Source organism: Panthera onca, chromosome D2 (genome assembly GCF_046562875.1).
Source record: "Panthera onca isolate mPanOnc1 chromosome D2, mPanOnc1 haplotype 2, whole genome shotgun sequence".
In the NCBI taxonomy this organism is placed as follows: domain Eukaryota; kingdom Metazoa; phylum Chordata; class Mammalia; order Carnivora; family Felidae; genus Panthera; species Panthera onca.
This window is the reverse complement of record NC_138349.1, coordinates 56,835,925-56,863,383: the sequence shown is the minus strand read 5'-3', so window position 1 is coordinate 56,863,383 and position 27,459 is coordinate 56,835,925. Positions and strand designations below refer to the sequence as shown.

The window sequence follows — 27,459 nt, the reverse complement described above, 5'->3', positions numbered from 1 at the left end:
CCCACATGAGAAAGGTGTGGGGCTGAGGGCCGCGCTGTGCTACCCCGATGACTTTCGTGACCACTGGCTGGAGAGCACAGGCTTCTGGGTAAGAGAGACCTGGTTCAAATCTAGGCTCTGCTGGACAGAAATTAAACCTAACACACACACACACACCCCAGACACCACAAGGAGACCACCTTAGGCACCACAGCAGGCACTCAGTAAATGTTGTCGACTGATTAAATGAATGGATCCTGTGGCAAACCTCTGTCCTGAAATCCTTGTGTTCATTTTCTCTTGTCTGGAATTTTGCCAGCTTTCTAACACAGGAAACTGTTGACTTCTCAAGGGGAGGAAATGAGTGATTCATCTCCGTATCACTAGAGCTTAGCCTGGGGCCTGGTGGATATTAGGTGCTTAGCTAATGAAGTTTTCCTTCCTCAAAGGGTGATGACTATGCCTTCTCTTTCTGGACAGAGCCACAGCCTGACACAGCAAATGACACATGGCAGGCAACTGTCAAATGTTTGTTGAATGAATGAATGAATGAATATACAAAAAATGGTTGAAGAAAGGCATGACCTAGAACACTACCCCAGGATTCTTCTTAGAAGTTCATTGCTACAGGTCCATTCAAGAGGAGCATTGCTGTTTACTTGAAGTAGGTCAGCCATACCCTGGAGAGGACAGCAGTGTCCTCAGAGAGGTGGTGGGTGACAGAAATCAGGTGGGGGGAGGAGGGTCTCAGGCAGAACCTCTGCCGTGGACCTACCCTGGGAACCTCACCACAGGCTGCTGGGCTCACCCCAGGACCTTGGCACAACCTTCATAATCCTCCCTGCTGCAAAAGGCCCAGGGATGGAGTCAGGTGATTTCCCCCTCCCTCCGGCTGTGGTAGTGTGTGAGCGTGGGATTTATTAGGAAGACCCCTGGCTGGGGAGTCAGGAGACCTGGGTTCTGGCCCCATCCCAATCATCTACCCACACAGTGACTGCATGGTCACTACCCTCCCTGGGCCTCTGTTTTCCCATCTGTACAATGAGGACTTGGGGTTGCCTTGGGGTGACCCTGTCCTCTGGTGCCTGGGCCGTGGAACAGGTCAGTCGGCATCGGTGTTACTGAGGAATGGCCAAGGGGCCACCTGGGAGGCCCATCTATAACCGCAAGGCACTGCTGGATCTCGCAAAGCCGTAGGCTCCCAAGCCACCTTCTGACTGCTGGGCACCGAATGGAGCACTCTGAAATCCAGTGCTGGCGGGGGCAGGGCCGCAGTGAGGTTTTCCAAGGGCCTGAAGAGTTCAGGGGAAACACTTAAGGATCATCACTGACCGGAGAAACGTGTCATTTTTATGTAACTCCCCTAACCTCTTTCCCTTCCTAAGATACAGAATCCAGTGACAAACCTGGGTTCTTCCCATTCCTGAAGCCTCAGGTGGGGGAGTGGTGGCCTGGAAGAGATTGACCCAGCCAGTTTCCCTTGCATAAGAAAAAGGAGCCCGAAACAGAGAGATGGGAGGATCTAAAGAGGGGAGCCAGAGGCTGAAAAGCTGGGCATGCGGCTGAGGGAGAGGTGTGGAGAGGGGCACTGTAGTGAAGGGCCTGGGTGGAGTAGCTCTGACTTGCTGTGACTCAGTTTCTTTATCTGCCAAGTGGGGGTAATAGAACCTTCACCATAATGGGGAACACTTAGAATTGTGCCTGGCACCGAGGGAGGACCATGGAGGCGTGTGCCGTGATGATGGCGGTGAGGATGATATAAAAACTCCTGGGGCGCCTGGGTGGCTCAGTCGGTTGAGCGTCCGGCTTCTGCTCAGGTCACGATCTCACGGTTTGTGAGTTCGAGCCCCGCGTCGGGCTCAGTGCTGACAGCTCAGAGTCTGGAGCCTGCTTCGAATTCCTCTCTCTCTGCTCCTCCCCGCTTGTGCTCTGTCTCTCTCTCTCCTTCAAAAATAAATAAAAACACTAAAAGAATAAATAAATAAATAAATAAACTCCTGAAATCTTTTCTTTCTTAATTTTTTTTAATGTTTGCTTATTTGGGGGAGAGAGAGAGACACACACACAGAGTGCGAGCAGGGGAGGGGCAGAGAGAGGGAGACACAGAATCCAAAGCAGGCTCCACGTGCTGAGCTGTCAGCACAGGGCCCGACGCGGGGCTCAGACTCACGAACCATGAGATCATGACCTGAGCCAAAGTCAGACACTTAACTGACTGAGCCACCCAGGCGCCCCCAAAACTCGCGGAATCTTTAATAGAATTTCTATCGCTCCAGGGTGGACCCAACAAATGGCTCTCCCGGGAGCTGGCTGAGTGCCAGCCTCATCGGGCCCGCCTCATGGGGCATACACATGCAGCAGAAAGTCTGCTAGCAGCGGGCTGGACCTTCGCCGGAGCCTGCAGCGCTGGGAGCTGGGGCCCTGTCAGGCCCGGAGGATGCGGGGCATCTGCCCTCCATGTGGCTAAACCGTCCCCAAATTGCCGTGTACTGAACTTTGTCACTAGCCTGCTTCTCATGAGAATGCTTCCCCCAGCCGGGAGGCACGGACTTTCCAGCTGGGCTGGCCCCTCTGGCAAACTGCACTCAGGGGATATTTTCAGATTCTGGGTGACATTCCCCTGCCCCTCTGCCTAATAGGTCCCAGACGCTCCCCTCCTCCCTCAACCTCCCTCCCTCTCGCTGTTCTCAACCACCCCGGCCTGCCTTGGGCCTCTCCGCCCAGTCACTACTCCTCTTGACTTATTATTTTCCTAATTTAAAACATTTTGTTCCCCCTTAACGGGATGGCTTGACAGGGGCCAGCATGAAAGAGGCTGTTTTCTCCTGGCCGGACGGAGAGGCAGGCAGATGAAGGCAGAGAGAAGGAAGCCGGCTTTGGGAATGTGAGGAGCAAGGGGAAACTTAAGGAGTCTTTCTTGGCCGAGCATAAAAGACGCAACAGAGTAGCAGCTGTGTTAACGTGGCCAGGTCGCTAGGGGCCCGGCGGACACACCAGGCCCAGCTGCGGATCCCACTGGCCCTGGGGGTCTCATGACTCATGTTCGGCAGACATGTTTTTAGCTCCCTAACTTGCTGCTGCCTCTTCCCCACCTTTCCTCCGCACCCATCCTGCCCCCTCTGTGAATTTGCAATTCTTGGCTGGCATGGGCTATTGCTAAGGCGGGGGGAGGGGGGGCGGACAGGAGAAGGAGACAAGAGATAAGTGCAGAGGGAGGGAGACCCCTGGGCACAGGAGGGCGGGGAGGAGGAGGGAGCGGGCAGCAGACCCAGGAGGGTAGAAACGCCTGACTCACCCGCTTAACAGAAACCAGGCCAGAGGGACATCAGGCAGGGAACCTAGTGAGAAATGTCGTTCGCCCCTGCTGCTTCCTGCTTGTTTTCCCTTGCATTTCACGGGAGCGTGGAGAGGACAAGGAGCCTGCTAATAACCATCATCTCCTGAGGTTCTGTCGCACAGCTGGCCTTTGGCCGTGTTGCCTTGGTGCCCACGGCCCTGTGTCCTGGAAAGCAGCCGCGTACCCAGGTTGGGGCGGGAAGCGAGAGGGGACTATTCTCGGGAAGTTAGGGCCCCAGCCGGGCTGCGCCTGGGGCCCAGACCTCTGGATTTCTCATCCAATAATGCAAATATGGAGATGAAATAAAGGGGGAAGAGATTATATCGGTGAAAGTGGGCCAGGAAAATACAAACTCCAAAGACCAGATGGAATCCCCTCGGCCGAAGAATTTTTGGATGCTGCTTCTAAGGCAGCTCTGCCTGTCCTTCCAGCAGTGACACTGACCCTGGCCTTTTCTCTGTCTCTTTCAGGACCTCCTGTAAGTAACTCCAGCCGTGGCCCGGTCTTGCACATCTGAAAGGCCCTGCTCCCTGCTGGTAACCCGGGCCCCGGGTGGGGGAACCGACAGCCGGCCCCACTCTCTTCCAGGGGCGCCCCTGGGCCTTCCTCTGCAGAAGCCTGCGGGGTCCCTCCAGAATGTTGACACAGGGAAGGAGGCCGCCATTTTGCTTTCCAACCACTTCTGCACCTCTCAGGGCGAGACAATGGCGGCTCCGGGGGCAAAGTAGGTCCCAATTTCAATCTGAAAGGCTGGCTTGCCCCATTGTCAGCCCAGCTCCTTTGTCCCCAGAAGAAGCAACTGGACTCAAAGAAGCTCTGGGTATTAGCAAGAAGAGATAATCTCTTCTCAGTTCTGGTCCTTGAAAGGTCTCCTGGCCTTTCGGTAAACAGGCCAGCGCGTGGCTCTGAGCGTGGACTTCTCCTGAGGACGTGCTGTCCACGCTGCTGTGTGGCAGCTCCATTCTGGCCCACTTACCTTGGGCAGGTGGTCGTGGCTGTTGGTGGTGGTGTTTTGATGTAGGGGATCAATTTCAGTGGGCTGGGTTGGGAGACAATACCAGTTCCAGCTTGTCAGGCTTCTTCCCCTGGCGTCGCCCTAAGGCCCAGGGCGGGGCAAGGGAGCCCAGTCATTTCCAGAGAACCTGAGAAGAGCCCAGAGAGACTGGCTCCCCGAAGTAATGGATCCAGAGAATAGGAGCACGTCTGCTTTGAGGGCAGCATCTGATACCTGGACAAAAGGCCCAGAGGTTGCCGGGGGAGCTGGGGATTGGAGTGGAAAGGGCGGAGCCCTCACATCAGATCTTTGTCAAGGTTCCCGAAAGCTGCTCTATGCTCACCCTTCCTCAGAGCAGCCACTGCCACACCGGTTTCCCTCTCGGTCTGTCCTGCGAGAGCGGCCGGCCCGATTTGCCGTAAGACCATTATTTGCTATTCCGTCGGGTCCCGAAAGGCACATTGAACCCGCGCTGACGGCCCTGCCCAGCTCTCTGACTGCCGGGTTACAGAGGGAGGAAAATCGTGTCAGTCTCTGAAAGCAGGGGGATGATTTATCGTGGCATGTTTTAGATGTCAGATCTCGATTCCTGTCATCAATCTTCCAAAATAAACTCCACCGTAGGAAACTTCAACAGACCACCTGCTGGAAATGGGCTGCTTTCCCCCCTCTTCTTTTTGCCGAAGCCAAAAAGAGTCCTCACTTCCCCCACTCCTCGGGCTTCCCCCCCACACCCGGCCCCACGGCTGGGCTGACCTGCCAGCGGCAGCTCTGGGTCCCTGCCCTCACCAGAAATGCCGCTTTCTGAGAGCCCCTGCCGGCCTCGCCCCCAGACCGTTCCCAGCCAGAGCAGGTGCTCCCACCCCCAGGGGGTCTGCACAGCGTCTGTGTGTGTCTTACACCTTCACTCAACTCTGGTTGAAACCACAAGGAGGAAATGGGAAGCTGGCCAGAGTGGGAATCGCCTCCTAGCCCTGTTCTATCTGCTTCCTGCAGAGGAAGAATCCTGTTGAGGAAGTCAAGAGATAGGGAGATAGATGGCAGCTGGTCACAAACCTGTCCCCACCCTCTGAGTGTCTCTTTGGAACCCCTCCTGGGGTCGCTCTGGACTCCAGTTGGAAGACCCAGGCTCCTGTGGGCACGGGATGGCCAGTGCCCGGAGAACACAACCACGGAGGATGGATTTAAGTAGCAGCAGGAGTCACTTAATTGGTAGAAACCTTGTAGTTACTGCTACTCCACTCCTTGTGTCCATGGCAGACATTGCTAATCAATCAGGAGGCTTCTTAGCGTAATGCTTGACTCGGTCACTACCAATCCACTGGCGTCTGCACTCAAGCTGACACCTGCTGGCCATGCCTGCTGTGGATTTCAGAGAGAACTTCTTAATGGAGGCTGTGAGATTAAAACAGATGACAGAGGGAAGTAGGGAGGTGTCTTTCTCCAGAGAAATACAGGGACATATGTGATGGCCAGCTGCTACCCCGACTGAAGGTGATCCTTGCTGAAATACTAGCTAACACTTAGTACACGTTTGTAAGGAGGCAGCCTAATATAGTGATTACAAGCATGGACTGTGGCACCAGACTGCCTGGGTCCAAATCCTGGCTCTTCTATTGTGTAACCTCGGGCAAGCTGCTTTACCTCTCTGTGCATTGCTTTCCCCATCTGTAAAATGGGGATAGTAATAGTATGTGACTCTTCTAGGAATTGTGAGGAATATATATGTAATTGCACGTGCATGTGTGTGTGTGTGTGTGTATGTGTGTGTGTGTGTGTGTATTTTCTTCCAGTTAGAATATATTAACGCATCTAAATCCTTGGTGATCCACAAAGATTCTAATAAGCTGTTAATTTTAAGGGGGAAATGATTATTCTGTGAGCTTTCATTAATTTATTTACTATTTCATACATTTCCACCCACCTTATTCTGAAAACTATTTCAGGGTGATTTAGAAACTAGACACGGAAATAGTGGAGGAGGGTGGAGAGCAGAGGCAGGAAAGCAAAAGGATCCACAGCTGATGCCACCACAATACCCTGGGCAGGACGAGCCGCTGACTTGGCTTCGGGCTTCCTGGTGCTCAGAGCAAAGAGGAAAGCAGGGTTGTTGAAGGCACACGAGTGAAACACAGCTTTTCCTGGTACTGAGACCCAAGAGAAGTCCCTTCCGTGTGCAAACGAGGTAGGAGGAGTAGGTAGTTGGGACACAGGAGCAGTAGGTAAAAGTGGTAGGTCCCTTCTGTCCCTGTTTGGGGTAGATCGTGAGGTTGGAAACCGTCGGCCCGGTCCCTCCCCTGGGGTGTGAGGCGGCGACTGCCCGGCTTCTTGTGACATCAGGCCCAGGCAGTGCAGAAGTGACAGGAAGAGGGTATGGGCTCAAGGCTAAAAGCCCTGGGGTGAGGAGGACATTTGGCGGCTGAGCTGTGTTTGTGGGGGGCCCGGGAAAGAAGGAGGCTGAGTTCCCAGGTTTGGAGCATCGCCCACAGGTTCATTCATCCACCAAGAACTCGGCACTCCTCGAGGCACTAGAGACACATCCGTGAACAAAACAGAAAAATCCCAGCCTCAGGAGCTTATGTTTTAGTGCCGTGGGGGCAAAATCAAGCGCAGTGAACACATGGGGACAGGCCCTGCGCCCGTGTGTGCCGTTACCCAGCATTCCCCAGGGACTCCCTGACTGGACCCCACCTTGGTTCTCTAGGAGGGAGTCACTGCCCCACCGCCTCCAGGATGTCCTCAGGAGCAAGGGCCGGAGCAGGTGACTTACTCCCAGTGCTGCCTGGGTTTGTGCGAGCCCTGCAGCAGAAGGATTCGTCTTCCAGTGAGCACCCTGAGACCCACCCCTGGTCATGCTTTGGGTTTTGCGCAAAGAGCAGGATGTCTAGAAGGAGAGAACCCACATCGGGTAGCTAAGTCTCGGCAGGGAGAAACCGAAGCCAGCTCCACGTACCTCCTGCCCGTGCTCTTCTCTAATTGTCGTAATCGCCAGCATTTATTTAGCACTGTTGTGTGCCAGCCCCTGTGCTATACATACATTATCTCATTTAATCCTAAGAAGTAGCTATAATTGTTCTCCCATTTACAAGATGAGGAAACTGAGATCCAGGGAGGCCCGACAGCTCGCTTATGGCACCGACCGCGACGTGGCAGAACCGGGATTTGAGCACAGACAGGCTGACTCCGGAACCCATGTTTGTGACTCAGTCCTAGTGTCTCTGTTACCGTCTCTCCTGGACTCCGTGTCCCAGCCATGCCAGGGCCGCCTTTCAGTTCCAGAAGCCCTCTCCAGGTGTTTCCTTCCCTTTACAAGGTGCTACGTGATGCCCCGAGACAGCTCCTTGAGCAGTTTCTCTGCCACCCTCTTGTAGCAGACCCATCTGGAAGCTGAGTGCCAGAACAAAAAAGACATGATTTTCTTGGAATTTGCTTCGTTCCTGAGCTCTGCATATTGCTACTATGGCAATTATTAGCACTAATATACATGTTGTCGAATGTCTCCCGCTTTTCAGTGGGATTTCGGATCTATTACATGGAGCCTTTAGTCTATGCCCCGAATTGTGCTCGACAGGAGCCCTAGGAAAATAGGAATAAAGGGCTTGAGAAGGACACTGATGTGGTCCGTGAGGACAGGCTCCTGGAGCCACACGGGGTCCCATGTATGAGGGGGACCAGGTTCCTGCCTCATGCCCTGCCCTGGCTCATCATGGAGAGGTCTGATGCTGGTTGGAGGCATCAGAGGAAGGAAGTCCTGCCTCCTCCACCATCCCAACAGAGGGGAAGAGGCCCCCCGGGGTGCCGCCCCCTCTCCTACCCCCTCACTCCCTGGTCATGCTCCCTGGAGCCAGAAGATGCATCTCCTGGTGGACCTGCTTCGTCAGAGCAGGCATCTGACTTCTTCTTTGTGGTAGAACGGGGAAGAACGAGCCCCGACCCCCTCGGGTCCTTTCCCAGGCCAGAGCCGGCACGCAGGCCTGGCCGACAGCATATTGCACTGACTGAGACCAAAAGGCTCAAAGGAAGGGGATGTGGTGGTGAGGCCCACAGCCCTAATGATCCTTGAGTGATGAGAGGCAGAGACACGGGAGGTGACATTCGTGTCTTTCTTTTCCTTGCACCTACCCTGGGCCTGGAGGAGACCTCTATGAATGAGTGAATGAATGAATGAATGAATGAATACTAGAACTGAAAGGAAGCTTAGTAATCAAGGCCCTACCTTCATTTTGTTCATAAAATAACAGAGGTTCCTAGAGCACCAGTGACGTCAAGGTCACACAGCTGGCTGGGCAGGGTGGAATGCTTAGGTATTACTATCCCTTGACCTTTGTAAACCTCACTCTTTCCCGCTTTATTTCAGGGTCCCGCTGGAAGACCCGGCCTCCCAGTAAGTAGTTTGCATTTCTTCCTTCCTTTGTGTCTCTCTCGCCTGCTCTCCTCCACTAAGGGCTGGCTAGGTTGGGTGGCTGCTTTCCTCCAGGCGTATCTGGGTGAGAGGCCTCTGTCCAGTACCTCTAACCTCAAAAACTTCTCCTGGGGCCCCAAGCAGGCAGATGACAGCATGAAGGCCCTTCTAAGGCTGGATCTGACCTCTAGACTGAAGGCCCGCTAAGGGGGTGCTGGAAGGGGAGGCAGCTCACTGGCCTTCCTGGGTATCCTACATACCAGCTTAGCTTAAGACCACTGTCTCTCCTTTGTCCTATGACCTCTGGTAAGAGTAGACTCAAAAACTTTGTTTCCCCTCCCCGCCAGTTACCATTTCTGAATGCTAGACAGGTTGTGCCAAGGAACCCTGGGGACTTTGGAATAAAAGGGGAAGAAATACTAATAGCCCTCTCTTACTGAGATCCTAATACATGCCAAGCACTATGCTAATCACTCTTCATATATTTGATTCGGTCAACGACTCAGTGAAATGGCTATTAGTATACCCATTTTATAGCTGAGGAAACTGAGACCCAGAGAGGTAAAATACCTTGTCCAGTTGTCCAAGCTTCAGTGGAGACCTGTGGGGGGGGGCCCATGTTATCACACACCATTTCATACCTGTTTCCTGTAGTCTCTGCTTGACGTTTGAGAACAATCTTTGAAGTCTTCACAGACGTTGCTCTGCGCGATGTAGCCTGGGGCAAAGATGCGTTGAGTACTAGATATCATGGGGCCTCAGATGTCTGGCGAGTCAGGCAAGATGCTGGAGCCAGGCAGAGGGCCAAGGTGGGGTATGGAGGGTGAGCGAGGGCTGGCACCGGGCTGCCCTCTCTCCCTTGCGCCAGGGGCTACATCCGTTGGAGGCCAGACCCTCCTGTGCATCCCAGTTTCTCCTCTTTTAGACATGAATTATGCTGTAGCCTCTTGACTAATCCAGCAGCTTCTAGGATTCATGTCCAGCAGTGACTTTCTTTTTTTTTTTTTTTAATTTTTTTTTTAATTTTTTTTAACACTTTATTTATTTTTGAGACAGGGAGAGACAGAGCATGAACGGGGGAGGGTCAGAGAGAGAGGGAGACACAGAATCCGAAACAGGCTCCAGGCTCTGAGCTGTCAGCACAGAGCCCGACACGGGGCTCGAACTCACGGACCGTGAGATCGTGACCTGAGCCGAAGTCGGCCGCTTAACCGACTGAGCCACCCAGGCGCCCCAGCAGTGACTTTCTTAATGAAATGCATGTGGGAGAGTGTTCGGCCTTGAAAATGGAAACTCTCCCAGTTAAGTGTGTGAGCCCCGGAGCAAAGAAGGACGGGTCAGTCGGTCCCATGAAACCCAAGGAGGGGAAAAATCAGATGACTGGGGAGAATGTGGGCAGACTTTGTTTTTTCTGACAACTTCCACCTTTAAAAAGCATTTGGGGGCAGTTCACAGAGCAGGGGCTGCTTCTTCCCAGTCTCTGGCCCTTCCATGCCTGTCCCTAACCCGAGCATTTTATGGCCAGGACTGCAAAGAACATTAGTTTTAAAAAAGAAACAAAAAGAAACCAGTATACACGTCCTGCAATATCATTCAAAAGCCCAAGAGTGAGTGGGCCGTGGGGGGTGGCACAGCCAGTGTCCAGCAGGCCCTGGTGTCCTCAGCAGGGAGGGCGGGCCACTCGTCCACGGAGGGAACCTGGGAACGACCCACGAAAAGATTTGCTGCTCCCAGCCCCTTGTCAAATGCAAACAGTGTGATGTACCGACACGCTTATAAAATTCCCTTGCCCGCGGCCATGCTGGGCTCACTAGCTGTAGACTCCGTTTATGCGACACTCACCAGGTGCCACGTCCTGGGAGAAGGCTTTCCCGGGACCCCATTTCATGGCGTCCTCCCAGCAGCCCCGTGAGAGAGAGACACGGGTGCTCAAGGAGGCTACAAAAACAGATCCAGGCTTATAACCAACACTGCTTCCCCACCACTCTTGCAAAGGGTGAAAGTTTTCCTGGAGACCCCGTTGGCCTGTGTGTGTGACAAGGACCTGACTTCAGAGCCGCATGCTGTTCTCTGTGCGTCCACACACATCTTGAGATGCTAGCTGTCCCTCAAGGCATTTTGCCTCGGTGGGGTCAGCAGATGCAGAATCACCCCAGAAATGCCCACCCCCTTCAAGGAAGCCGCAAGCCCGGCTGTCTCCTGCCTAGGCAGGAGAAGCCGGGGCAGGCACCATCTAATTGTTGGCCCCCGTTGCTTTCCGTCCTTCCGGACTCGTAGCAAACCCCAGGCCCCGCCCCAGATTTCATGATGTCTTCACACATGCGATTGCAAAAAAATATTTTCTAGCAAGAAGGAGAGGAACAAAACTTACTAAGCAGATTTCCAAAGTGAGAAGATGTAACCCCTGGCTACAAAACACAGTGGTTCCCTCCGAGCAGCTCACATCTGTGATGCAGGCACATCCCCATGGCTCACCGTCCTTCCCGTCCCTGCTGGGGGTGCGGGAAGGGCATGGAGAAGGGCTCCTTCGTAACCTTCTCAGACAGAGCGCCTAGGGAGGAGCCGGGGGACATGGGCACTGCGCCCCAGCTCTAGCACAGATAAACCACTCACCTGTCACGTGGGGCCACCACTTACCCTACTCTGGGCCTTGGAGTTGAACTGGTCAAGGATATGGCCCATCCTGGCCATAGCTGGAAGAGATTGTGACAGCAGAAGCCTAAGAGAGGAAGGGCCTTAGACCCCTTATGAAACACATAGGGAAACGGAGGCTCAGGCCAGGGACCAGACTCCTGCCTTAGTGCACTTTCCACACCACCGTGCCCGATGGGGTGGCTGCTTGCCCAGCAGTCCTTGGGGGCTGAATGGGCAACTTCACCCACATGACCCCTGGCCATCATCCCAGTTGCCTATGTAAAGCAGGTCTGGGGTGCACAGCTGGCCCACGGGGTCCTTTACATGCTGGCCCGGCTCCAGCCACATCTAATCGTTTCTGCCTCCTTTGTCAGGGGGACAAAGGTGCCATTGGGATTCCTGGACGTGTGGTGAGTTGGCGCATTCGTAAGTGCTTGGGTGGCCATTGCTTGCTTCTTCATGCTGGCCTGTCCTCCAAACCATGGCAGTGTCCCCAGCCCCAAGGAGGGGGCCAGCCCTCTGTCTCCCCCTACCCAGGTCTGCTTCAGAGAGGGACAGCAGGGAAGAAGGGAAGGAGTTTTATTCCAGTCCTTCAGACCTTGCAGTCTGACTCTCCTGAGGGCTCCCAGGGCAAAGGAAAAACCCAAGAAATTGCACCGATCAAGTTCTTGGACCATCACCCCCTGGGTGACAGGATGAGGCCCAAGCCCCTCTTGACATCAGGACTCCCACCCACGCCAACCCCCACCCCCGAGGCTCCCCAGAGGCTCCACACCCCCCAGCAAGAGCAGCAGAAAATGGGGAGAAACGCGGCCCAAGATGCCCCACGGAAGCCGCTGTGGAGCTGGCTTCCCGAGGCGCCTTCCCTAGACAGAGACTAGAAGCTGGCGGGGACAGTGTCTCCAAATTCTCACAGGGAAGCTGGGAGTTAAAACGCTGAATGTTTCCTGCTGAACCCTTAGGTGAAGAAAGGGAAACAAGAATGTCCGGCAGGGAAGGTATGGAGCTGAGGAATGGGAAGGCCGGCACTAGGCCGCGGGTCCCAGCACCAGGGCCGTCCCTGCTGGCTTCTAGGGGCCAGGAAGGGCAGCCGAGGCACCGCGGGCGGCCCAATGTAGTGATGGCCACATGCTGGCCTCACCGCCACCCAACGAGTCTAGAACATACGTGCCCAAGCTACTCTCCTGGTCTACCCCCGACTCCCCACCGGCCATCAGCCCCGACCTCCACCCTGGCTCCCCCGTGCCCCCTGACTACCCCCACGCCATCCTTCCGCCACTCACATGCCTTGCCTCGTAACCTCACTCCTCACCGGCTTGGCCTTAGGCCTCGCTGTGGCCTACTTGTGCCTGGCGTGAGCTCAGAGAAAAGGCGGCCACATCACAGCTAACACCCGAGAGCGCTCACTGAGTGCTGGGCGTTGATGTGCTGAGAGCCTCACCGCATTAGCGGGCCCCACAGGCGCTGCCTGAGGCAGGCGCGATTTCCACCCCCATTTTTCAGATGAGAAAATCAAGGCTCAAATGTTGTGTCTTTCGCAAGCTCCCGCCCGGCCCTGTCCCTCTGCTTCAGTTCTCTACCTCCAAACCCTGCCCCCCGCCCCCCTCTGAGCTGTCACCGAGGCAGGGAAGGAACAGCCAGCCAGCCTTTCTCCGGAGCTCGCCGTGCGTGGCCTGGGCCGGCACGTTCTCCACCATAGCCCTGCAAGAACCCGTTCTATTGATAAGCATGTTGAGTCTCGGTTTGCCCAGGATCGGGGAGGAGCTGGGGTTTGTACCCAAGCTGACTGTCAGATGCCACAATCCTCGCTCCTAACAGGCAGGTTTCAGGGGTCTCTACGCCGAGTGCCGCTGCCAGCCTGCAGGGGGCGACTGCAAGACGCAAAGTCCTGCCCTGCTTCTGCCCTCCTCCTTGGGCCCTTGTGGACACGTGCCCCCAGGAAGTGTCCATCCGAGCCTAGTTCTGATCCTCCGTGGTGGGGGCAGAAGGGCGGGCCCCAGGAGGTCTCCCCATTTCTTTCCACACAAGGCTATTTTCCAAGCCAGTTGGGGGCTTTCGTGCCACTTGGGCTAACTTAAATGTGACAGTGGACCCATTTGGCTGCCCAGCAGGCGTCCTAACCTGAGCCACCTGATAAGGACGGGTGGGGGGGGGGGGGCGGGCGGCCAGTGGGTGTGAAATGCTTGAGCTGCTCCCAGGGTTCCACAGAGCTGGCGTCACTGGCTTCCGTGGATTGGAGCTGCCTACCTGTCAGTCACTGTGGTTACAGGGACCCGTGGTGATTCCCCAGTTTCCTCTGCCTCCCGGACCCATCCCCCATCCACCCTGATGTTTATGTCCTACTGTCCGTCCTCCTCCTCCCACCGTCTTACCTGGCCGGCCCTGAGGACTCTCAGTGTGTCTAAGCTTGGCAAAACTTTGTGCTTGGTACTCGGTTGGACCTTCAAACCAACTAAACGGCTCACAGCAGTCTGCCTCCTGCCTATCCACCCCCCCTCCCCCACCTCAAGTGACCCAGGCCCTGGGGACATGGCTTCTCAGGCAGATTTTCTGACCTAGGTGGGTTTCTCTCTCTCTCTCTCTCTCTCTCTTTCTTTCTCTCTCTCTCTCTCTCTCTCTCTCTCTCTCTCACACACACACACACACACACACACACACACACTCTGAGAGGGCCTTAATTTTAAGGCCCCGGCCACTGCTTCTCTCGGTTATCCGGAACGTCTGGCTGGGGCCGGGCCCGGGGGTGAGGCGGTAGCCGTCCAGGTGATGTGCCTGTTGGACGCGGAACCTGTCACGTGTCAGCATCTGTGTTTTGTTTTGTTTCTTATTTCACAGTGATTTCTTTTGTTTGGTCGTTGTGCCGTTAACACAGATTCTTGTGTGTGTGCCTCTCTCTTATCCTTTCTTTTTTCTCTCCCCGCCTCTCTCTTCCCTACACCCTGTGTTGCATGTGGCTGCCCCAGGGAGTAAAGGGCCAACCAGGCGAGAAGGTGAGTCCTCGCTTTCCCCTCCATCCTTCCGCCCCAGTCTCTTCCCCTTGGACTTTCGGGGGTGCTTTCCGAGGCCCCCATCTCAGCCCTTCCCGTCCCCCAGCATGCAGGCCGCAGCACTCTGCTTTCACAGACTCTCCCGGCCCAGCTTCCAGGCCACTGACTCCCGGCTTAGGCCTCAGCTTCCGGGCTGAGCCGGTCTCCCTAGCCACCGAGGCTGCCTGTGGCCTCGTACTCACCCTTCCCAGAGGGAGGGGAGCACTGATCGATCGCTGTTTGGCGCAGCTGGTTCTAGTCCCTCCCCAGCCCACTCCTAGTGCCCTCACACGTAGAAATTCTTTGTGCTGCCCCAGAGGGAGACCCCCCGGGGTTGTAGAGTAGAGCCCCCTCGGAAGCCAGGAGCCCAAGAGACCGTCCTGGAGCATTAGCCCTGGTGGATTCTGAGAGCAGCACATCCAACCAGTTCGCTTTACAGAGAAGGAAACTGAGGCCCAGAGAAGGGCTAGGGCTTGCCCAAGGTCACACAGCAGAAAGTGACAGGGCTGGAGAGGAGTGCCGGCGTGTCTGACTCCAACGCTGGGCTTCCTAACTATTGTGCTGTGCCGTCCTCTGCCTTTCTGGCAGAGCAAAGACCCAGAAGGGGGGCCCTGGGCATCTCTTCCACCGGAAGGGGTGGTTCCTGGTGGGAAGCAGCAGCCGCCCTCCTCCCAGCAGGGCATCACCTCTCACCCCCATCTGTGTCCCACGCACCTTCACCTTTCTGTCTCCCGTCCCTGCCCCCACCACACACACGTGCGCACACACACAGGTGTAGACATCTGGTAGCCCAGTCACCCTCGGACGGCACCTGCGCTCCCCATCCAGCAGCGGCCATCATCCCTTCTGTGTGACTCTCACAGCAGGACTAGGAGGCCCGAGGCAGCTCCCACCTGCAGGCTCAGGGCCACGGGACCCACACAGCAAGTGTGTGTCTCGTCCCCAACTCTGTCCTCAGCTGCCCCGTCCACGGGGCCGCCGGGTTCACCAGTTGCGGGATGTGTGTGCCACATGAGCGTTTGGGGGCTGCGCTGGGCTTAAAAGGCCACGGGGGCTCTGAGACTCGGGTGGGGCTGGGCAGATTGGAGGGCGCCAAGCAGGGCATGCGGGAGGCCTCTGGGGCCTGAGCGGTGTGGCTGAGCCGTGTGCCCTCCCCATCCCCATGTCACCTGTGGCTCATCCCTGCACTGAATCCCTTCTTCTCTCTTCTGCCTGGGGTCCCACCGCTCTCTGTCCCTGGTCCCATACGCTACCGCTAACCTGTCTTCCCTCTTTATTCCTCCTGCTTCTCACTCCCTCCTGGATGCTCCACGCACCCTGTGTCTCCTCTCTTCTGATCCCCCGCCTCCCTCCACACCCTCTGTCCTCCTGGCCCCTGCCTGGGCACCCCCGCCCACCCTGCTCCCCTTCCCCACCTGCCAGCTCCTTTCTTTCCCTCCTCCGTTGCCCACCTCTCCCCCGCCTCCTGCCTCTGCCCCTGTCCCTCTCCCTCTCCTCTCTCTCTCTCTCTCCCACAGGGGGCCCCAGGAGATGCCGGCATGTCCATCATTGGTCCCCGTGGCCCCCCTGTAAGTGGTTTTTACTCTTCTTCAGGGTGGGGGGACGGGCGAGTTAATAACAAGGGCTCTGGAGGGAGAGCAAATCCTGGCTGTGCCTCCGGGCGTGGCGGCCACCGCCCATAATACGATCAACCCAGCCAGGCCTGACTAAATATCCCTAAATTACAGCCCCTCAGGAGGGTTCACAAGGGCCACCCTTTGGCCAGGAAACCAGCAGCTGTGAGGCGGCCCTGCTGTTTACAGGCAAGGGGGAGAAAGTACTCGCTCCTCCTCAGATGGGGCGCTCCAGCTTTCCAGGGGACAGACATTGTTTCTGGCAGCTTCTGGAGCAGATCCCCAGCATCCGGATTCACTGCCCCAAGCACCCGCTCCCGGTCTTGGCAGAGGCTCAACTTACCACTCGTCCTCAAAGGCTCCCTGCCGGGCAGACTGCCGGGTCCTACTTCTTGGTAGCCTCTGCCCCTTCGCAGGGGCTTGGAAAAATCAGAGGCTTCCCCTCAGATGCTTCCTCAGGGACCAAAAGTGGACATGGGTGATGATGTGGGAAGATATTGGGACTGCGGGAAGGAGGGCCCAAACCACAGAGCCTCAGCAAATCACCAAATGTCAGGGTAGAATGGACCTCAGCGAAGGTCTAACACAGCCTCCTCAGAAGGGGAAACTGAGGCCCAGAGAGGGACCAGGATTAGGGAGGCCCAGAGGCTGGGGCAGGATTAGAACCCAAGACCCTTGGCACCCAGGGTTTTCACCATAGACCAGGCCACCATCCCCACGCCCTGCCGTGCACTTTTCCTGCCCCGCCCTGTGCAGTGAGAAGCCGAGGGGAGCAGAGGGCTAGCCTCGGGGAGTCCGAGGCTAGCCCCATGGATGGGTGGGGTCCAGCCTGCCTATGCCCCTGCCCTCGCCGGAGGGAGCCAGTGGCAACTAGGAGTCTCTCCTACCCACAGTCTAGGGAGAAGGGTCAGAGAACACATTGCTAAGTTATGTCCAAGGGGAGGGCTGTGTTGAGAGCTGGGAGCTGAGGGGGGGGCCATTCAGGGCCGCTTGGAAGCGGGAGCAAGTCAGAGGGAGCCCAGAGGACGGAGCTGGCGATGGGGGGTCAGGTACTCGGGGGTCTACGCTGGAGACAGAGTCGGAGGGGTCTTGGGCTGCACAGACATGTCCTCACAGGCAAGACTTTTTCTGGCTCAGACCACAGCGATGGTGTTAAGGGCTCACACCTGGCCCTTAACTTGTGGCAGGCGGTATTCTAAGACCTTTCTGCACAGTGACTCGTCGAATCCTCACGAGAACCTCACAGGTAGGGGCTATTAACACCTCCATCTCAAAGGTGAGAAAAGCCAGGCTGGCACGGAGAGGCAGTGTGACTTGTCCAGGACCGTTCGCTAGGAACGCTCGGTCACTCAGGCCGGGCCGTGCGGCTTCAAGTCCGCACTCTGCACCCCCGCTGCCATAGCAGACCCCCAGGCCGCGGGGTCACTGACTTCCGGGCTTCTGGGCTCACATGGCCGCGGCACCGTTGGGCTACGAGCTTCTGTGTGTCTCAGAGGAGCCCCCGCAGGGATGCCCTGAGCCCACTTGCTCCTGGCGAAGGTGGTGCTCAGCCAGGGGGCCACTAGAAGATGAGAAGCTCACAGAGAAATCTCTGCCTGCCTCGTAGTCTGACCACAGATTCTGTCGTGTCTATCATGCCGGCCCTCCAACACCTCTCTGGCGATACCATGCCAACGAGCTCTCCAGAAGTCGTTGACGAGGCCCCACTTTGGAGAACAGGCCCCAGGAGTGGTAGTCTGCCCCAGCTCCCCTGGCTTCTGGCCCAGCCGTGCCTAGGCCTCGTCAGGAACCACACCCCCTGCACTGCATTTGACTCCAGTGGTGAAAAGGACCCTCTATTCAGGTAGCAGTGATGACTTCTGTCTCCTGGGCACCTGTCTTATCCTAGCTCCTATGCTGAAAGCCCCCTTCTGCCCAGGCCTCTACCAGTCCTCCCCAACAAAGCCGGGAGGCAGGCCCGTCCGCCCGTTTCACAGAGAAGGAAACTGAGGGTTTCATAACCCACCTGAGGTCCCTCGGCTGGTCGGTGCTAGAGCGTGGCCTGGGCCAGGGAAATTTTAAAATGTTTAAAAGGGAGATTTTCCTTAAGGAGAAGAAAAAGTTCTCCCTGTGGGTGCAGCGCTGGTGGTGGGAGAGGCTTTATGGTACCTGGAGGCTTGACCAAGCCCGGCCTCCTTCTACTTTGGTCTGTGGGGGTGACCATCACCCAGATGACGGTGGTCTCCCCAGATGGGCCCTCACTAGAGACCGGGGAAACCACCTCAGCGCCACCCGGAAGCCACCCAGGTCTGGTGAGAGCAGGGGACAGAGGAAGACAAAGGGGATGTTTGTCATTCAGGGGTGGAGGTTAGGCGGGCAAACTCTCTGTGGCCAAGGATTATGGGGCACACGTGGCTTTCCGCACAGCCAGAAAGGACTCAGAATAAATGCTCCTAACAAGAACCAGCCTTGCCACTCTCAGGGACCACCTGCCTCTTCTTTTGATCTCTTCCTAAATAGTCCGAGCAAAGGGGGAACCATCCAGACACTTGGGAAAGGGATGGTTCCCATTCCAGTGAGGCAAGATGCTGGAGTGGCTGCCCCATTAAACTGAGGGGGAGGCCAGGACATTGGCTGGCCTGGCAGACCCTGGTCAGGTCATCTGCCAGGCTAGGAAACACACCCCATCTCAAGGGGAGCTCTCTCCTCCCCGAACCCCCCAGCTTTCCTTCAGGGTCCAGGAGGAGCCGTTTGAACGCCCAGCCCTCGGGCGCAAGGAGACCCGCCATGCTGGGTCGATACACCTGTTATGTTTCTTTGTTTATTCATTCCATTAATAGTTGTTAGGCACTGACTGGGGGCTAGGTGCTGGGTAGACAATGACAGTCTGACCACAGCCTGTTAGCCCCTTGGCAGAGAGACCAGCAACCCCATGGTGATTATAATACAGACAGCGGGGGGCACCTGCCTTGGGGTGGGGGCAGACCGAGAAGTGGGGATGGCCAAACTGTGATCAAGGTTGAGCAGAGGTTCCCAGGTAATGAGGCTGGGGAGGAGCCGCTGAGGCAAGAGAGGTTCTTATAAACCACCGGGTGAGGGATAGCAGGAAAGTTCTTTGCATAGCAAAGCAGGCGTCAGGCTAGCAAGGGGAGCGGGATCCCAGTTGTGAAGGACCTGGATAGGGTGTTCGGGAGTCAGGACTTTGTCCTGAGGGCAGTGGACAGCCCCTGGTTTGCGTTCAGCGGAGGATGAACTTGATCAGATTTGCGGTTTGAAAAGCTCCCCTGACCCTCCCCCCCCCCCCCGAGTCACCAAGTGGATGATGGTGCCTTTCTTCAGAGAGGGGAGCACATTGTGCTGGGGAAGAGGAGTCTAATTGGAACAGGATGAATTTGAGATGTTCTTGTAACGTCCAAGGGGAGATGTTTGCCTACCTCATCGACTGGCTCACAAGAGCAGGTCATGTACCCCCCTCCGATCCCTCTGTTCAGTGGCATCATGTTGGTAGCTTAAAATCAGCTGTGGTGGGAGGTATATTTACACCACAGAAATTGGTAAATACTGAGCCAAGCAGGACTCTCCTCTCCCACTCTCTGTCATCTCAGCCAGCGATTAAACATTGACCACGCAGGATCTTGTTTGAAAGATAGTCAGCACATGCTTGGAGGAGGAGACTGGCTCTGGGCAGATACAGGACTGATCCATTTTCAGGGGTTAGACAGAAGGGAAGGGAGAGAGAACCTCTGTCTGTCTATGTATGTCTACCCCGCATGAATTGCAGGTAGCAGGGGTCCACTTCCAAAAAGCGGGATCCTCCTGGCTCCTTCTCTACCCCGGCCCTGAATTAAGGGAAGAGATGTTGGAGAACAATGCAAATAAAACTTACTTCCCTTGTTCTTATATGGAAGGACATAGTATTAATCCATAATTAATCTATGGATAAATTTATAATCCATAATTATAATATGATCCCAATCCCAGTGAACTTTTGATGGGGTTGGGAGTCCAACAGAATAACATTCATAAAAAAATAAGCTTTCAACAACAACAACAACAAAAAATAAGCTTTCATAAGGATGTCAGGAAAATACTGAAAAACTTGAGTGCAGGAGACAGGGGTGGAAGGGACTGGCTGTTTTACTACATATCAAATGTATTGTAAAAACAGAGCAGTTAAATAGAACAGAATGGGGAGGCCAGAAATAAAGCTAAACGCATCTGGGAATTTAGTCCGTGGCAAAGGTTTCATTTCACAATGGGAAGAGAAAAATAGATGGTCCAGGAGATGAGGCGGGGACAGCTGACAAGCCATTCACCAAAAGGTAAAGCCAAAAAAAGAAAAAAAGAAAAAAAGAAAAAAAGAAAGAGCTGCATATGTCCACCTCACTTGTTAGATCAGAATAAATACCAAATGGATAAAATACTTAGATATAAAACATGAAACCATAAAATACAAGGACAAAGCGTGAGCAAACATTTATTACATCCGCACTGAGGAAAGCCCTTGGACACATGACACGAAACCCCAGAAGCCATAGGAAAAGATTGATAAGTTTGTCAACACACACGTAAAACTTCCATCTGGCAGGAAACACAGCGTAAAAAAGACAAATGCCAAGTTGGAAGGAATATCTGTAGCATACATGACTCTCAGAGAGTTACTGTCCTTGACAAAGAGCTGTACTCAGGTCAATGGGAAACAAACCAGCTAGGGGAGCTTGCTGGTAAGGAATACAAACAGGCAGTTCACAAGTAAATGACCGGCCATTAAACACTGGAAGAGACGTCCGACTCCAGCCTGAAACTGAAGAGACGTAGATTAAAATCCAGTTCCAGGCCTCCCTGAGCACCTTAAGCCAGCCCAGCATCTCCAGGAAGTAGAGTCCCAGTTTCCATTTGGTCAGTGACAACATTCTTCCCGAGATCCTTGAAAAAGCCTTGGTGAGCCCCAGATTTGGCTCTGCGGCGGGGGGAGGCATCCTGCTCCCGGGACCGGCTCTGCAATTAGCAAACCATGTGATTATCCCTACCATGTAAACATTATCCCCAGTGGGACTTGAAGATGTTTCTTGGAATCCTGTCCTCCTGACCTTTGTCCTCAGGCCTCTCAGCATTCAGAGTAGTTGAAAGTTTACGCTGGGAGGTTCCAGAGGCCACACCACACAGTTTCCGGGTTTTCTCCTCAGGCCTATTCTTAGCATCACTTATCCTTGAGAGGAGAGAAGCCCAGGTCCCTCTGATATATGAGTGGCATCTCCTCGCTCCGGCCCTTTGGCTGCCTGCCACAAGCCCGTCCCACCCTGTCGTATGCTGCGGCTCCCTCCCGACTTGACTGGTGCTCCCACCCTGATGGCAGGGTCCCCATCCCACTCAGCTGTGTCCCCTGAGCAGAGGCCTCCGGGCACTCCTGTCCGTGGCTTCGAGGAAGCAGCCTCCAGCAACAACCCAGTTCACTGGGATTGGGATCATATTATAATTATGGATTATAAATTTATGCATAGATTAATTCTCCAAGCAGCCTGGAGATATTCTAGGTTCACAGCAGATGGATGCAGAGAAATCTGCCTCCGAATGGGGTCTGATTTTGAAACCACCCCTCGGCAGGGACCATCCTCCATTGACCCGAAGGTGTACCGGGTCAAAGCAACCTTGCTTCATTCTGGTGCTCCTAGGTTCCATTCAGTCCAACAAACAGCTACCATTTCAGCCGGCTTTCCCAGTGTCATCGAATGTAGTTCAATGACCCTGTGAGGTTATCCTGCGATCCCCACCCCCAAATGAGGAAAGGGAAGTCCAAGGAGGTTAGTCACACAGCCGCCGCGGGTGGAGGCAGGACTAGAACTCAGTCTGCCAGGCTCAAAAGCCCGAGCTTGAGAGGACGTTGTAGCCATCTCAGTCAAAGGGGGATGCCAGGCTGAGGGCTAACCGTGTGAAAGGTGCGGTGTGTCCAGGGAAAGCAGGTGAGCGTGTGCCTGAGCAAAGAGTAGGGAAAGTGGGGCCAGTGGTGAGACTGAGGTCGGCTGTGAACGATACGTGAGGAGAAGAGACCGCCAGCCTTGACCTCCTGCTTAGCCCTCCTCAGCCCCTGGGTCCACGTGGCCTCACGCTGTCCTGAGCCTTGGCCACAAGCCACCGGGCTGTGACCAGCCGGTTCTAGTCTCCAGCCCAAACACCTACACCTCCAGGAAAGTGGGCGTGAATGGGCACAAAGATTGGGAGACCCAGAGGTTACCCAACCAGGGAGTCCTGCTGGCCAGGGTGGATAAAAAAAGCCAGCAAGCTGACCCATGTGGGTCAGGAAATACACATTCCTAAGGTTAGGTTCTGATATCTGCTGATACCCAAACCAACCTCACATAAGGGGCCACGGGTGATGACTGTGTCAATAAAAAGGACGCAGGAGATCGCAGAACAGGAGTTTGGGGTGCTGCAGGCTGGTCCCCGCCATTCTTGCTCTCCAGCCACCTGTTCCCATGTCGGGGTTCCAGAGCATGGAGGCAGTGAAGCCCCACCCCGGGAACCCCCGAGGGGTGCTGGCATCTCCTTTTCCCTGCTGCTCCCCTTCCCCCGTCCCTGAAGGAGGCTTCTCTGGTGTTCATTTCCATCTTTGTCCATCTCCCACAGATGACCCCAGAGCAGTGGGAGGGAAACCACAGGCCCCCTGGGAGCGAAAGTGAACCAGGGGACTTGGTTTAGCTCCCATCTTCTCTCCTCTCCTGCTCTTTCCAGGGTCAGCCGGGCGCTCGAGGTTTTCCTGGATTTCCGGTAAGTGGGGAGGGCTGAGATTGGCTGTGTCCCCGGTGACCCTTGGGCCTGGCTGGGTTCAACTTCATGTGGGGCCAGCCCTCAAGCTGCTCTTGACCTTCCAACCCTGGTCAGTAAGGACCCTCTCCTGCAGCCTCTCACGGAGAGCAGCCAAGGAGAGCAGCTTAGCACTTGGCTCCGAGTGCAGGGAAAATCGCAGGGAGAGGAAGAGAGGAAGACACAGCAGGACAGGGACAGGCAAGTGAAGTCACAGGCCGGGTGAGCCCCAGCAGGACACTGGAATGTGGAACAGACAATGCGCCTCAGGGAAGCAACCTCCGACCTGGCGTGGAGAGCAGATCCGCCTGCAGGAGGCTGTGTGGTGGCCATCGGGATGTCCTGTGACCCCTGCCCGAGGGGTCTACCATAGGCTCTAAGAGGGAGCTGGCTCTCCTTTTCCCCAGGCCCCGGTGCTGGCCAGCCCCAGGCGTTCTAGGAACATACATTTCACTTTCCACTCGGAGCAAAGAGGAGGTCTGTGATCGCAATGGCGACTGTCACCCATCAGGTTGTCCTTCATGCACTGGACAGGGGGCATTTCATTCACTCCTCACAAAGACCCCTCGTGGAAGACTCTATTAGTCTCATCCCCATTTTAGGATAAGAAACTGAGGCTTCAGCTTACCCATGGTCACCAAACCAGTAAGTCGTCGAGCCTACTCTTGAGCTCTAACTTGGAGTCCAGAACCTGTGCCCTTAACCACTGCCCCGAGCTGCCTCTTTGGCAGAAGACTTGTGATGCTATCCTCACATTTGGCCCCTTTCCTCTTTCAGGGTCCCATCGGGCTAGATGGAAAACCGGTGAGTGCACCCTCTCGGGGTCCTTAGTCCTTCTGCAAGACCCTAACTCCATGGGAGGAGCTCCAGATAGAATGAAAGTTCCTGGGGCCGGAAATTGTTGCCAATGGGAGGTGGGGAGGGGCCATTAGAATGAAGTGCCCCTGGCCCCAGCGGGCCTCCCCTGGGCAGAAGCCCATGCACAGCCACCGAGCTGAGCTCTCAGATCCAGAGCGAGAGCTACTCCTAGAATTTGGTGATTCTGGGGTGCCCTTGGAAGGGGCTGCGGTAGGGAGTGAGGCAAGGAGGTGGCAGGGAGAGAAGAGGGGCGGAGAGCTCAAGGCACTGACTCTAAATGGAGCCTGGGCACCTGCTCCCCAAGGCCCCTCCCCTTCTCCTCGGGTCTCCCATCCCGGTTGAGCCCCCCACACACCCAAGTTTCCTTACCCCCGTCCACGGCTCCTCTCTCTGTCCATTTCAATCCTTTCAACGTGGGCCCGAGACCCAAATGTTTGTGGGGGGGAAAGAGACCCCTTCCCACTCCTGGGAAAGAGTGAGCTGGGGGAGAGCTCAGCACCTTTGATGCCCTCAGAGATGACAAGGGAAGGCAGCCAGTGCCCCCACGCGCTCCCTCGCCCCCGAACGGCTGGCATCCTCCACATGAGGGCCTGGCCGCCCACCTGGTCAGTCCCCCACTGCAGGCCAGAGCTGAGTACAGCGAAGGGTCTAGTGGCCATCTGTCTCCTCTCCCAGAACTGGCGTCCCCCAAAGCTTCCCCGGCTATGTGCCTGGGGCAGGGCTCTTGAGGGGCTGGCCTCTGCTAAGTAAAGACCCAGCAAAGGCGGCAGGCAAATGGCCATGTCTGAGCCAGTGGGTCCAGGACGGGGTGCTAGCTCAAGGGAGCAAGAACACAGGTGAGGAGGAAGGACGTGCAAAATGAGCAGTGGGTGATGGAGGGAGCAGCCACGCGGGGCAGGCTGGGGGCTTCTGGGGTGCCGTGTACCTGGCACTCACACTCTTCTCCTTCCAGGGCCACCCCGGACCCAAAGGAGAGATGGTAAGACCCCCAGCTTTCCTGCCTTCCCTTGAGGGGTGGGGGGTCAGCCCAGGCCTCATGGGCCCCAGCCAAGCACCGCCCGGCAGAGGGGGCCCACAGGGACAGGCAGGTGGCTCCCCAGCTGTACACAACGCATCCCCTAGGTCCTGACATCAACGCAGCAGGGAGAGCTGGGCAGGAGGCTTCTCCACCTGATAAATGAGGAAAGGGAGGTGCAGAGAGAGTCTGAGGTCGCCAGTGTCCCACGGGGGCAGAGGCTGGTGCTCCCAAACTCCCCAGCTGCCACTGGTCTTGGCCTCGGGGCTCAGTTTGCATTCACTCACACGGGCGGGGAGCCCATCTGGCACTTTCTCTGCAACCGGCTCTGGAGTCTGGGCGCTCCTGCCCCCGTTGGGCACAGAGCAGACTCGGAGAAGCAGACTGTTACCCGCACCCGCTTCCGGGTCCCTTCCACCTTCTACGGAGCCTTTTAAAGGAATTTGCCATCTCTACAGTCTCCCCCAGGCCACTCCTTCCAGAAGGGAAAGGCCTCTTCTTGTCAGGGGCCGCCCGCTCCAGGGGAGGGGGCCACTTTGCAGCGGAACTGCTGGGCCATTAAGAGCAGATGGGCCAGCCCGGGGCTGGGATCCGTTCCAGCCTCGCGGGGTGGTCACCTTTACTTTGGGAGCAACCCTCCTGCCACCGGCCAGAACGTGCAGGCTCCCCGCCTCCCCGTCCAGCCCGGCTCTGGTGCGTGTCTTGCTCCCACAACTGGGGTGCGCCCAGGGCACGGGAGGCCAGAACCCTGCCCGCCAGAAGAGGTGGATAGCTTCGGGGGTGGGTAGGGAGACCTGGCCTTTGCCCCAGCCTCTCCTACATCGCACAGGACCCTTGAAAACTCAGCTTCCTCAGACCCAGCTAACGTTAATTGACGGTTTTCTACGGGGTGGGCACAGGGCTAAGCGCGATGCGTGTGTTGTCTCATTTATCGTCACTATAACCCTGTGCTCCAGATCCTACTAGGAGCTCCGTGGCGGCTGTAGAAACGGAAGCTCAGATAGCCTAAGTAACTGGCCTCAAGTCACACAGCCAGGGAGGATCCAAAAGAGGGTCCAAACCCAATTCTCTAATTCCTTCCCTCCACATTTCATTGCCTCTCTCCCTCCTTAGTTTCCTCTCTCCTTCCCTATCTCCCTGCCTCCTACCTTCCTTTAACACATTCTCGTCGAGCGTCTGCACTATGCTGGGCACGGCGCCAGCTGCCGGGGATATAGACAGGAGTAAGAAAGACACAGTAGTTGCCATGCTGTAGCTCACAGTCTAGCGGGGGAGCATACGCTTAAATAATCACTCGAGTCATTAACAAATTGCCTTGGCAATCGGTGCTGCAAAAAGGCAGTGCCAGTGACTCTGAGAAACCTTGGTGTAACAACATCTCACCCAGGCTGAGGATCATTGAGACCTTCCGAGAAAGACTTGAACCAGGGCCTGAGGGATGATGGTTTAACTAAGAGAAAAAGGAATGGGAAGGAGCACCCTGGACATGGGAGAACAGCATGTGCAAAGGCCCTGAGGGAGGCAAGTCCTTAAAATAGCCACAGAACTGGAAATAGAACAGTGAGGCCCTGGAGGCTGTGGGTGGAAGGGCTGGCATTGAAATCCAGGGGCCCAACAAGCTTTCCTGTCCGTCACAGCCACCTCCCCTTCAGGTGCATTTCTTGTTGTCCCCCCCCCCCACCCCCTCCGCCTCCCCGTTCCAAGCCTGCTATGCACATGCATGAAGCAATGGAGACCATGGCAGGAATACACTTCCATGCTGCCATTGTTCTAGAGTCATAGGGGCTTAGATGCCAGGAGTTCGGGGTGCTTATTCCCTCAACCCTCTCCCTGCCACCTTCTTCCCCTGCCTACTGACCTGGATGCTACCATAACATAGTCCGTGGCAACCCAGAAGTGATAATGATGATCAGCTAGGCACTGTTTTGTAATCCTCATAAAAGCTTATTATCCCCACTCTACAGAAGGGGAGATCGAGGCACAGAGTGGTTGAGCGTATTGCCTAAGGCCACCTAGCTTCTAAATAAGAGGGCTAGGATTGAGACCCATGGGGTGAGATCGTACCTGTCCACCACACCTCCTTTCTGCTGCCAGGACCTTCGGTCTTGAAGGACAGGAACCCTTCTATGGGGCTCTTCCTCTGCCATCCCTCTGCCTCCCCCTTAACCACCATGAGTCTCCCTTGTCTGTTTGAGGGTCAGAAGTAACTTGGGGGGAGGCGGAAAGGTGAGGCGGTCCCATCACCCATGAGCCACATCGGTGTGATAGCCCCCCTGCCTGCATCTTGGTCATCCATCAAAATCGGTCAGACCACAGAGCCATTAAGCTTCTGTTTGGCTTGGCCCAGGGATCCCGAGCTACTAATTCAACACACTGTCTAGTGTAATTATGTTGGCCTGCTTATCATCTGTCTGTCTCCCGCTCACCTCCATCCCCAGATGGTTTCCCCTCGGCTAGGTATCCCATATCGGGGGGGGGGGGGGGGGCTCACTCTCATGTGCTTAGCCTGTGTCCCCCCCTCAAAAGGGGATCACCCCTGCCCCGGCCACCCCACAGTAGCTCCGAGAACCTAATGTAAGGTGTAGACAGGATCAGGGATCCCACACGTGCCATTAAGGAGAGCCAGGACTCTGAATTCACGTCTTATCCCACGGCTCAGGGCCGCCCATCAGGGTGGGAGGAGCTCATTCACACCCAGTGCTCAGAACAGTGCCTGGCACAGGGGAGGTGTGACAAGAGCCTTTAGCACATCATCCACGACCTTTCTTAAAGGGGCAGCCGCTGTCCAGCTAGATTTCATTGGTGCCATCTGTTGTTGGAC

General features: G+C 55.8%; 1 protein-coding gene across 7 annotated transcripts in view; it reads left to right on the top strand.

The window, feature by feature from the left end:
* The first annotated feature begins 8,666 nt into the window (after nucleotides 1-8,666).
* Nucleotides 8,667-27,459, top strand: part of LOC132684662 (uncharacterized) — a 79,959-nt gene continuing 61,166 nt past the window's right edge. For 5 of the 7 annotated variants that reach the window (XM_078434329.2, XM_078434327.2, XM_078434328.2 and 2 more), the window contains exons 1-7: nucleotides 8,667-8,694; nucleotides 11,721-11,756; nucleotides 14,310-14,336; nucleotides 15,890-15,940; nucleotides 22,694-22,729; nucleotides 23,543-23,569; nucleotides 24,576-24,602. In XM_078434329.2, the coding sequence (XP_078290455.1) occupies nucleotides 15,911-15,940; nucleotides 22,694-22,729; nucleotides 23,543-23,569; nucleotides 24,576-24,602 (120 nt within the window). In that variant the 5' untranslated portion in view covers nucleotides 8,667-8,694; nucleotides 11,721-11,756; nucleotides 14,310-14,336; nucleotides 15,890-15,910. The remainder of the gene's footprint in view (nucleotides 8,695-11,720; nucleotides 11,757-14,309; nucleotides 14,337-15,889; nucleotides 15,941-22,693; nucleotides 22,730-23,542; nucleotides 23,570-24,575; nucleotides 24,603-27,459) is intronic. The other 2 variants (XM_078434324.2, XM_078434325.2) reach the window with 2 other exon arrangements.